Source organism: Oxyura jamaicensis, chromosome 1 (assembly GCF_011077185.1).
Source record: "Oxyura jamaicensis isolate SHBP4307 breed ruddy duck chromosome 1, BPBGC_Ojam_1.0, whole genome shotgun sequence".
NCBI lineage: Eukaryota > Metazoa > Chordata > Aves > Anseriformes > Anatidae > Oxyura > Oxyura jamaicensis.
The window spans coordinates 52,586,924-52,599,117 of NC_048893.1; the positions used below are offsets into that span (position 1 = coordinate 52,586,924).

The 12,194-nt window shown below is 43.8% G+C and overlaps 1 protein-coding gene across 2 annotated transcripts in view; it reads right to left on the minus strand.

Annotated features, from left to right (window-relative positions):
* Positions 1 to 247: 247 nt before the first annotated feature.
* FAM83F (family with sequence similarity 83 member F) overlaps positions 248 to 12,194 on the minus strand; it is a 36,237-nt gene continuing 24,290 nt past the window's right edge. The window contains exons 3-5 of one of the 2 annotated variants that reach the window (XM_035313503.1): positions 10,316 to 10,437; positions 9,061 to 9,773; positions 248 to 4,139 (exon numbers count right to left, since the gene is read on the minus strand). In XM_035313503.1, coding sequence (XP_035169394.1) covers positions 4,075 to 4,139; positions 9,061 to 9,773; positions 10,316 to 10,437 — 900 coding nt within the window. In that variant the 3' untranslated portion in view covers positions 248 to 4,074. The remainder of the gene's footprint in view (positions 4,140 to 9,060; positions 9,774 to 10,315; positions 10,438 to 12,194) is intronic. The other variant, XM_035313494.1, reaches the window with a different exon arrangement.

Genomic DNA, 12,194 nt, shown 5'->3' on the forward strand with positions numbered 1-12,194 from the left:
CTGCTCCAATGAATCTGAGTCTCTCTCAAGGTGCTCAGAGCCGCAGGACACTGTACTTGGGGGGGATTTAGCTGCCCACACATCTGTTAATGAGCACAGCCAAACACAGACCAAAGATGTTCACATGTTACACAAAACCTGCTCTAATCCAGACAGTTCAGGTTCTTGACAATCAGAAAAATCCCAACAATCCAGGAGCTGCCGTTGAGAAGTTAAAAGTGACACCAGTGAACAAACTACCTGAACGTAACATAGCAAAGAGTTTATTTGTTTGACTTAGAAAAGGTCTCTGGCATAAATCACTGGACACATGTACATTAAATATATAATTGCATACTTAGAGAAACCTAGAAGGCACACATTCAGCCAAGAAGCTCTTTCAGAACCATTCCCCATTTCATGCCAGAAAGAGTGAGTTGTGAGCCCCAGCTTGATTACTCTTTTTTCAAAAACCAAGAACTGGCCAGCACAGGTCCCACGGTATGCCATACAGATCAGCAAATCTGGGCTGACATGCCCAAGAGTAGAAATTGTCCAGGCTCAGGAAACAGACTCCAAAGAGAGCTAATCTTGGTCTCCAAAATAGCAACAATTATCTCCCATCTTTCCCACCCCCTTGGAAGGTTACTGACTTGGTTACATTAGTCCCAAGGGATGGCTTCTAGGACAAGACGAAATAATAGCTTATTTGTGCCTGCTATAGGTGCCGCTGCACCTTCAGCCTCCATTAGCAGACTTCCAGTGAAATTCATAACCACTGCTCCTTGCCTGTCCGTCCCCCAGCTCCATCACCCACGTTTTATTTGGAGAGCGATAGAGATTCATTTTACAGGTCACAGCCTCAGGTTTCTGGCACTCATAAAGAACCACAATTAGCAAAACTAGCCAAAATAAATGCAGTCACCTCACCCGGACTCAGCGCTGTTGCCATAGGAGCAGCCAGATGGTCCAAGTTCAGCTGATCTTATCTGCAGGGAAGAACAAGTTCCACCAGAGCCTGAAACATCCACTCTGGAGCAGCAAGGTTGCACGCATCCCCAAAGAGTAACGCTGCGTTTAAGAAGCTGATTCACATCATGCAAGAAAGCAAGTTTGCTCTCTTAAATTAAGTGAATTAACAATGCGTAATAAGCCTAAGGAATTCTACTAGGCTCTGGAGTCAAGGCATGAGATTTGACTTCTGTGACTTCCAAATTAAAAAAAAAAAAAAAAAAAAGGAATTAAAAACAGCTAATGAACGCTACCTGTTAGAAACTGGTGTGGCAACAGTACAGAAGATAAACTGGTGAGAGACTCTAACTGGAAAGGAGATCCTGCTAGTTGACAAGGTTAAAGAAAAGCGCTTTCACATCTGTCATAGGAAAGAGAAAGTAAAGCACGTTACATCAGCAAGCACAGAATGAAGGAAAGGGCAAGTGAAATCAGCCTCTCTGACTATTTAAGGCACTCCACCCAAGATGAAGCAACAAAGACCTAAAACCAAAGAGATAGAGGTCTTCCTGGAAAACCTGACCGTATACAACACAGTACTAATTAGTTAATTAACGTATTGCACAATTTAAAAGAATAAATAAATAACCTGAAAGTTTGGGAGACCAAGGAAGCAGCAGATGAGAAAATTCTTATGAGAACAAAAAGCGGAACAACGTTGGCCTGATACATTTATCTCTGGTCCCTGCTAACAAAATGAAATAAATACTGGGAGAGATAAAAATCTCCTAAACATCTGGAGAATAACGGAAGCATGGCAAAAATCAAGCCATTTTAGACAATCCTACGCACATACAGTGAATAGCTTTTGGCACAGGCACTGTGCTCCTGAAGCCAACAGGATACCTCATGTATTAACTTACTTCTACGTCCAAGCGATGGTGTCATTTCCAACACCTCTTCTCTCCCATTACCAGGAACAATTTTATAAAGCACTGCTGATAATAGGAGCTGACAGACCTAGCTGTAAAACTACATCCTGTTCCCAGAAGGCTATATAGAATTATATAGAGTAGCGATCATTTAACCCGCTGAGTGAGAGGGAGTGCGTGTAACAGAGGGCATAATACCTTTGGAGCTTTTGAGGTCTTGAAGACATTCTACAGGATAAAATCAGAGTGAAACTAACCTGTTTGCCATTCAAATTAAATACACTTCCAGGAAAAGAAGGAAAATCAATCAATCAATCAATCAATGACATTTTATCATCAACTACATGCAGCTGCTTCAGTAGAACAACTAATACTGCAACCCAGCACCTGGAGGAGTCTTGAGAACAGGTTATTCTTGGTTGGTAGTGCAGCAGTTGGCTTTTGTTGTCTTTGCACATTGAAACAAACTACATGGTGTCTCTTAAACAAAAAAGGAAGAAAAGCAAACCAGTGTTTTTCTGCTATCTGTATAGTTCTGGCAAGTAGGTATGTTAGTTTTCAGGTGCGTACTTATGATTGGGATTTATTTTTCTTTGGGCTTATTTCTGACAGGAGAGTATGTAATTTAGATGGCAATAAAGCAGGGTGAAACATCAATCCACTTACTAAAGAAACAAAAACAACCTGCTTCTCCACTTCGTTAGTGGGTAGAACTGGAAAAGAGCCAGTGAACAAGAAGACAGAGGTGTCAAACAGGTCCCATATAATGAATAGCTACATACACTATGTAGCTTGGAAAATAATGATGACTGAGGACATATATGATATAGGTCTGTAAAAAATGGCAAGGAGGCAAGGAATAGGGGTGGTCATCACTGCATCTGACAGTGGAAGAATTAGGGTCACTCGATGAAATCATCAAACAAACCATTAAAACAGCCTGAAGACAGTTCTTTGTCATAACACACAATGAACTCAGGGTTCACTGCCACAGAACACTGTGGAGGCCAAAAGTACAAAAGGACTTTTAAAAGGGGACTCCGTGTATTCATTAAGGCCAGGTCCAGAAGGAACTGCCAGTTCAGAAAGTCCATAGCCTACTGGAACGGTGTCAGAGAAAGACCTCTGTATCTAAGCTTTATTTTTTATGCTTCCGTGATCACCTGTTACTGGCTGTCCTCAGAGACAGGATAGCAGATTAGGTGGCCTTTGGTCTGATTGCATGCAGCTCTTCTTATGGATCAAAGCCCTGGATTTTGGCATGTTTTAGAGTCTGGAAAGGTTAACTTCAAAGAAAAAAAAAAGAAAAGAAAATAAAAAAAAGGAGCATTTGAAAAGCTTGTATGCTTGCCCTGCTTCTTCTTTTCAGCCTTGAAGATGTGCTCCTTAATCATACAGTTTCCATGAAGCATTGCTGACTTAGCAACAAACAGGATTTTATAACAGCCATGGAAGGCTGCTTACCTACTCCCTGATCTGCCTGCTCTCCTGTGTAAGGCATTTCTCTGACCGAGCCTCAGCTGCAGGTTAAACATCCCCCTATATCCCAGTAGATTAGTGCCAAATCACTTTGTTCGGCTGCTATATTTATGACACGAAACAAACAGTTAAGATACTAATCTGTTGGCCTCTTCGAGCTAAACCCTTCTCCCCTAACCACTCATTTCCCTGTGGATAAATGACAGCAGGCATCCACAGGAAGACTCCTTGAGGACAGAGGATTGCTCTGCTGTCTGTAAACATCACCGTTTCACCCAGAATTTGCCACTTTGATTGGACTTCACCTTCCAGCCCGTCAGACCAACACATTTCTGCAATGCAGTGGAGTAAACAATGCAACACAGTGATTCAGAGTCTGTAGCTAGACAGACTGAAGTAGCAGCACAAGTAAGTCAGAAAATCTCCTCCACTTATCTGGACGCAGAGCGAGCTCTGAGACCCAGTCATCACAGTTGTTTTTATATATAAAATCTGTATGCACACACACAAATGGACTAATACATTCATCGCTGACCCTCATTTAAGGGACTGACCATTCAAAGTCTATGCTTCACCCGGTAAATGTGCTTTAACTGGAGGTGCCAGGTACATCCAGGACCACGCAGCGGCTTGACGGACCGCTGTGTGAGGACACGGCTGGAGGTTCAAAATCAATCAACGGGTTACTGTTCCAGATTGTTCAGGCTGCAGTTCTCCAGGCAATCCTTCCCAATCAAGATAACACACAGGTAGATTGTTTGTTTTTATCGCTCAGAGTGGAGTTTGGACCTGGGTTACCTGGAATGAAAAGAAGTTCAAAAAAATGTTAACGTTAAGTAAACAAGATCTGGATAAAGTTTGGACTCACGCTTCAGTCCTTTCTTGTTATTTATTATATGCCTTGTGTAAGACCTACATTGCTCTGCACTCCCTTGGGATTTTATTTCCTACTTCTGTGAAATGAAGAGACACTAAAATAAGAGCAAATTCAGAGTATATTGTAGAGAAAACCACTGGAGAAGTATTTCCAGGCTTTGGCCTGTACTCAGGCCAGCGTCAGTGGTATTCTTAGGTCCCCGTTGGCACTGAAAAGCAGGCTGGCCATGACTGAGGTGGGAGGTTTTCCAAGCAGCAACGGATGAAAATAAAAAAGTCAGGTCATCTCATCCATCTGATGTCAACCCACATTCTCAATAGAGCTTTTCTTGTCTTTAGTTTTAAGCATCTCAAGTGGCAGTATTTCCACCATTTCCTTTGCAAGAGAAATCCAGAGGCCTCAGGGTCTTTTGGTTAAGTAGCCTAGCATGCCGCCCCATTTTTAGTTATTTATTTATTTCATTGCTCACTCCTTAGATTCCTTCTGCTCTCAGTATCTGTGCTTTTGAATCCTTGCACTGCTGTACGATCCCTTTTATTACAGCCAGATCCTGATGGGGATGCCCCAGCATACTTTTTTCAAGGCCATACTTTTTTCAAGGCCATACTTTTTTCACTTTTTACAAGGTGTTTGCGTAGGCTTTTGCAAGTAAGGGAGCTCTGCTGTACTTTGGGCTCAGCAAGGCTCACATGACATATAGCCTAACGCAGTACGCACTGAGAGGGGCTGCCACATGGCTTGCAGCCACTCTGAACAAGGGCAGACCCCACTCCTGTGTTTCTACAGAAGGAAATGATGTGTACATCCCTCATGCCAGTAGTCAGCATAGAGTGAAAACTGCCACCGGTCGTGGTGACATGATGCTCAGCCTTGCTGAGATAAGGTAAAGTTCAGTCCAGGCACTGCCTCTGAACTGGGCTTCAGGTGAATTATTTTCCATGTCACTCTCTTGCTTGTGGGTACCTGACCAACATTTTCCTCACCTGTAGCTGATGGTGAAGAGAATATCTCCCTTTCCTCCTCTTGACCTTCTTCCCCACTGCAACTTCTCCATATCCACGTGGGAGGCTGCGCTGCAGCCCACCCTTGCTATTGTGGTTGCTCTGTATGCTACAGCCTCCTCCTCACGTCTCTCCACGGCATTTCGTTCTACCTGCTGTCCTCACTTTGACCTATGTGTATGTTACTACTGAGCTTGTCATTATCCCTATCTCCTCGCTACCCCTCCCTGTCCGTATCACATTCAAGACCTTCATGTTTACCTACCAGCATCAACGCTCCTCCTCTGCTTAGTCTTATCTTCCAACACCTTTGTTCTTCTCACTCTTTCTATCCTGTCTTCTGGTCTTTTTCTACAGATCTTGCTACAGTTAGAGCAAACACTGTCCTTGAATGTTCGCAGCAACACTTCCCTCCTTCTTTTTAGCACGGGGGCTAAAATTCCACTTACCACCAGTCCACGATCCTACTGGGGCTGAAAAGCACTGCTGATAACTAAGCAGCTAATTCTGCAGTGCTGCAGTGTAAATCCCCTTTCTTGTTGCAAGAAGCACCCAAAAATGAGACACAAAATCTTGCTATTAAGTGTAACTATTCTGCAAACAGCACTCCTGAGGAGTGAAGGCTGATGTACAGAGAAACCCAGGATAGCAGATCCTCCTGAACGAGCCCACTTTGACTGCTGCTTGCGGGGGAGAAAAACAAAACAAAAAGGCAGTGCCTTCCAAAGGCATACAGCTTTCAAACCCTTGCAGCATTTCCCAGAAACGGCACACAGACGTCAGTGTCTTTGCCGATCGCAGTCTGCCCAGCAGCAGCATAAAATTAACAACATTCTGGTCAGGTTCGGAGCTGCTGCTGCGTTCCAAAGCTGGCGACACTGAAATCCAAGAAATGTGTCAGTTTCATGTTGTGGTTTAAGCAAGCCTTGTAAGACAAGGTGGTAGGACAACACCCCAGGATGTTCATTTGGACACTTGGTTTGAGATGTTACTATCTGGAGCCCTTGGATTTTCCAGGCTTCCCATCCTAACTTGTAGGTGTCATTTTCTTGCATGTAAATACCCAGTCAGATTTTCAGAGACTGTTGCAAAACACACTTTCAGCACTTCCCTCCCCAGTTCGTATTCTCTTCGTCACCATTTGCTCTTACAAGATTGAACCTGACCTTTAGCCTGCTTGAATAATGTCTTTCAATTACTCTGCAAGCGACTCGGGGTGTAGATCTGGTCTTTCTCTGCATTTGTAAGATGGGCTGTGTCTCTGTGGTACTACAGAATTACAGAATTAATAGTGACTTTGGAGGATGTGTGCACAGGCAGGCCCACAGGGCTTAAGTGTGCTGTTTAATCTTTACAAAAGGTAAGGGCAGCTATTTCAAACTGTGAAGCTCTGAATAATTGCATCCTAACCTGACTGCATACCAAGCACCTTCTCCCTCCCTCATTTCCACTTCCCACCTCCCTTCTGTCACTCAGAGTATCACAGCCATCAGTTTTTACTAGGCCTGCTCAAAGACAACTTAAACTTTTAAAACTAAGTCAGTCCTACAGTTTCCCCAAGAACAAAGGGCCTCCTATTTTTGTCTTAAAGCTGGAACTCTATTCCATACCCGTGTTCAAGAAGTTTTTATTAAACCCTACTGAAACATGTGCTGCTGATCAAGTAACTGCAGGATCCAATGTGTTGAGTCCTTTCTTCCTCTTTCTCATGAGCCTCATCTCTTTAATCTGCCCTCTGCCATCTCTGTTTCCGTGCTGCTTTGGGACCACTAGGCTGGAGAAGCTTTCTTGCAAGAGCAGTGATTCAATTCAAAAGTAACACACAGGCAGTGATCTTCCTCCAGCCTTTTGTACCGGATGACCTAAGCCTGCTTACACCACACTTCAAAAGCTGCGGAGACTCCCGCTGTCACCATGAACTTTATGCTCAAGTAGCACAAAGCAAAACAAAAAATATTTGCATGGACTCCTCGGAAAGACTTCTCGGGTCAGGACGAGCACAGCGGGAAGGCTGGTGAGCCGGATCTGCACCTGGAGCTCTGCTGCTTCCCTGCACTGCCAGCTGTGAGCCTGGCTTGCCTGGAACCAGAACGGGTATCCCAAATGTTCAGGTCTGCGTTCCCCTTCACTGAGGGAGGCCTGGCTCTCAGGAAGTAGCAGTGACAACACACAAAACCTGAACGTAGCGGCGTGATAGTGTCTTTATGGAAATGGTCCAGACCGAGCATCAGACCAGCTGGCATTGATCCACCGTGCTAAAAGTAGGGACATCCCTGCTGCCCTGACCTGTGCAATGCCCAGGGGGGCTCAGTGCCCCACTGTCAGAGACATTAATCTCTTTTATGGCTTAATCGGGGTCGAATTTCACCATGGCGCTGTGGGAATGGCAGGCTGTCTGCTTTAGAGCAGGGAGAAACACAGGGAATCTGACGCTGAAGTGCTGACAAATCAGTTTACACAGTTCTCCACTTCTGTCACTAGAGGGTAGTGCAAGCCCTCAGGTCCATTCTCCGAGAGGAAATGCCCATACATCTCCCCATAGGTCGTTATGGATTTTGTTTTTTCCTGACTCTGAAGAATGGGGCCCAACAGCACGTATTGTCTGTGCTCAGAAAGTAATGTGATTTGACGAGAGGATGAAGACCGAGATTTACTTCTGTCTCCCCAACTGTCAAACATCCTAAAATGGTTCTACTGTAGTCTCAAATAAACCATCCAAGCCTTTTTACAGTTCTCCTCTCTCACGTTCATTTGGCATTTTTGAGTCTGTTCTTCATTTAGCCTGAAACATTTCTAAGAATCTAATCAATCGCTGTTTTTGACCTTCCTGACACCTTGCTATTCTATTTTGGTCTCAGGAGAATGTCTCTCGACTTCACATCATGGCAGTCCCAAAGGATTTCAGTCCTTCTTCTCCAGCATTTCGCATTCATCAGAGCACAGAATGGCCACTGGCCAGATACATTGAGAAGAAATTTTCCTCCCCTGAACTAGTTTATTTTCCTGCTGGTACAGGGTGTATTGACACCCAGCAGAGTTCACTGAGAGAGGAAGACAACCAGGCTGAACAGTCAATAGATTTACTTCAATCTGACAAAACATCTAAAATGTGGGAACGTTAGCTACGAACACTTAAACTGGGAGAAATCTTTATCATTCGTGTCTTCAACCAAATGAAACCTTGGAAGGACTTTTAGTGAAAATACCAACCGTACCTTAGCAAAGAAAGGAAGGTTCAGATGTAGTGCTTCTCCACAGCTTCCATTTTCATGACCCTCTCTCCCATTTCAAATGGAGTTAGAGGAGCAAATTGAAAAGCCTTCCACCCTCTCCTTCCCTCCTTGCTCCCTCACCTCAACATAAACACTTTCTCCCTTCTCCACCAGTAACCTTGTCACAATAAACACAGCTGGCTAAACCCAAATGATGAAAGGAGAGGTTACACTGGAAATTTGCCTGCACACTGCTAACCGCAACACTGAACGTACTGCTACTGCTTATCAGGGCAGTGCTCTTCAAGAACTCTGCATACAGCTTGTTTTATACAGGGAGACACCTTTCTCTCTGTCCCATGCCCACTTTCTGGGAGGTATCAGAAAACATATACATGAGAAGTACCAATTTTACAATAAAATGGCCATTAAATTGCTATTGGAATTATGCTTCATTTAATACAACTTCTACTCTGCTTTGATCCTGCTCATTTTACTGCAGAGGAAATAGCAGGATCTACCTACTTGCAGGTGCCTACATTGAATATGTTTGCACCAACCAACCAGGCTCAGAACAAGGGACAGCCTAAGACCACAGAAGCAGAACGTGATGGTAGGAGAGGTTTTACCTGAGATGCCGTCAGCGCTCTGAACACTGGCATGGCTGATGCTGAGCTGCTCATATTCCAGTTTCATGTTCCCAAGGTCTTCTCCTGAATGTCCTTCACTGGCAAAAGAATTTGCCTCAATGCTTGAGCCTGGAGATCGTTTGGCCCTGCGACTGAAAAGCCCACTGGAAAACCGTTTTCCTTGCTTTGAATTGGCCTGTGCATCATCTTTCTTCACATCACGAATAGACTCTCTGGATTTTGATTTGTTTTTCAGGTCCATGTGGAGTCGGGAGAACAGTTTCTGAGGGCTCCGATTCAGCTTGTTCAAGTTCTCCAGAGGTGGCTCAATTTCTGGGAGCTCTTGATCCAATGTGACTAAGTCATTCAGAAATTGATTTAATCGTTTCTTTGACTCACTTGTTTCTTCTTTTTCCATATTCCCCTGATTATCCTGCTTGTGTCGTGAAGCCCAGAGCATCATATCACCACGGGCTGCCCCTGCCACTAAGCCATACTTTGGGTTAATGATCTTCCGAGCCACAGTGGAAGAATGAAAGCCTGGCTTCCCAGTTCCCAGAAGGTGTGGATTAGCAATACCCAATTCCTTGTATAAATTAACTTCCTCTGAGATGGCATAGAGCTCACGAAACTCGACGTCAAACATCTCCACATGCTGTCCTGTCAAGACTAGCAGGATATTTCTGTCAATATGAGATGAACTCCATGTGAAGCTAAAAATAGGAAACAGAATGGAAATTAGATATTTGGGTGCATGCTTGACCCAGCCCACCCAACAATATCTGAAACACTGTGTAGGAATATGTAGCATTGTGCCATTTGCCAAGATGGATCAGGATAGGTAGGTGAAGTTTGTTATTATTGTTCTTTTTTAGGCATGCAGTAAAGATCTGGAAGAAAAGGCACGAAAACTCTGAAGGACAACTTAACCTTTTAAAAAAGCAACATGACATCAACAGGAGGAGTCTACAGACTGGAAACCTCTCCAAGGAGAACAACCTACAGTGGTTACCGCAGCATGGCTCTGTCTCTAGCCCACTGAAACAGTCCACTAGCATGGGTATGTTCTGTTCTCCTGGGAGCAGCTTGTGCTCTACACTACCTTCTCTCTTATCCCACCTCATTTTCTACAGGTGCCAAACCGATTACAGAGACTGGGATAAGAAAAGGAATGACATGAGAAGACTCTCAAGCAAAGCTGCAAGCCATTCTTTACAGGAAGGATGTACATCTGCCCTAAGCAAGAGCAACCCACCTGTATGATCCGGTGGCCACCTTTTCACCATCCACCATCAGGAATCGGGATGCCAGTGTGCCTCTGATCTTCCCTGCTGGCATGTAGAACCCAACTCCTGTCACAGAACGTATGCGGATGTTCTAACAGGGAGGTTAAAAGACAAAATGTCACAATAAATAGGGCAGAGAATTAGATAATTGCCAGCTCCAAGTCTTAACACATCCCTCACATTATCTCACTCTTGCTGGGACTACAGCTCATCATTAGCCACCAGAAATCAGAAGGGCTGCAGAAGGGAAAGCACAGTGCTGAAAGCCCTGTTGTTATCGCCTGTCAATACAAGTCACTCCCATGCATCATTTTATAGCCTTGTCCGATAGGTCAGCATCTTTGTAACCCTGCCTGCTGTCTTCAGCTATTCATCTGAGCCCACTGGCAAGACAGTGCTCTCAAAATCAAATAATCCTCCAACCCCAGCCCTGTGCTGTAGCTCAGAAGGCCCAGCCCAGTTCAGGCAAATGAATCAGACCAAGCTCTGAGTCATACCTGCACTCTCGGAATCCCAATCCCTACTCCATGACACTTGTGAGCTCTTTTCCAGGCTATGTCAGAAGGACCACAAAACAAAGGAACTTTGCAACACCTGTGCAGTCCAAAGGACACAGTTACTCGAAGAGCAATGTATGACATAGGACGAAATCAGCCTCTTTTTGTGCTTGTGTTCTGAGCCCAGCAACATACAGCTTGACAAAACTGGGCAAATTATAAGACTAGACAAGTTAATTGTTACAGAAGAGGTAATGGAACAGCCGCACTATTCAAAACATAGATGTTTCCTGTGTGTTATAAGAAAAGAACCCTGACCTATATCATTTTGCTAAGAATCCCAAACAGTTACAATGTCTTCCTACGTTCCTCACTGTTCAACTGAGAGTGAAAAACACAGAACTTTATTTTGAAAAAAAGGTATATGGTAAGAGTCTCTGCTGATGTCTCAAGTAGATGAGCAAAGAGTAATTTCTGGAGAAGAGGAAGGCAAAACTTTTGATTAAATTATCTGAAATAGTTGGAGGAAGGTATTAACTCTCCATGGATCTCCTGTCCCACTTAGACCTTTTGGGCATCAAACCTGCAAATAATGAAACAAAGTAGTGCTAGGGATAGAGAAAAACTACAGATTTAAGGTTACCTCATTTTCTACAACAGACTCAGGTGTGCACATAATAGAAGAACATATCTGCATGGTGGCCTGAGCGTTATTCTGCACAGACCAGTGCTGAACTCCATGGGTCCTGGCTGCTCGAGGATGAATTGCCAAACAGGTATATGTATATGTACTGAATAACATGAAAAAAAGCCAACAAAACCCCAAAGCATTTATTGTCAGTATAAGTTTGGAGCAAATTATCTTGTCACTCTGACACACAAATTTAGATCATTTTCTTCATTCCGCCATCTGTTTCTGTAAGAATTCTTTAACAATGAAAAGCTAAAAGGTATTGTGATTGGGAGTAATAAATCCAGGGTTAGGGGTCAGACAGTCCCAGGTGTAATCACAGTTCTGACTCTATTCCCTGTGATGTTCTGGGAAAAAGGCAATTCACCTTTGCTTCATTCTTCCCCCATCTGCAGAACAGGAGAATCAGGAGGATTTGGCTAGCACTAGCACAGCCTCAGATCCCACAAAGAGCTAAGTACTATTATTATGAATCTCACTGACAGCTTAAATATCGATAGGCTATAGAAATCAGCATGCAGGAATGAGTGATTAGAAGAATGTGGATTTCTTTCAAAAACAGTTTTCTGAATATAAATCTTACCTTTTGAATCTGTTCCTATTTTCCTCAGTAAAATACAGCAGTGGCAGTACAAATTCTGACTAACAGTAACTGATGAT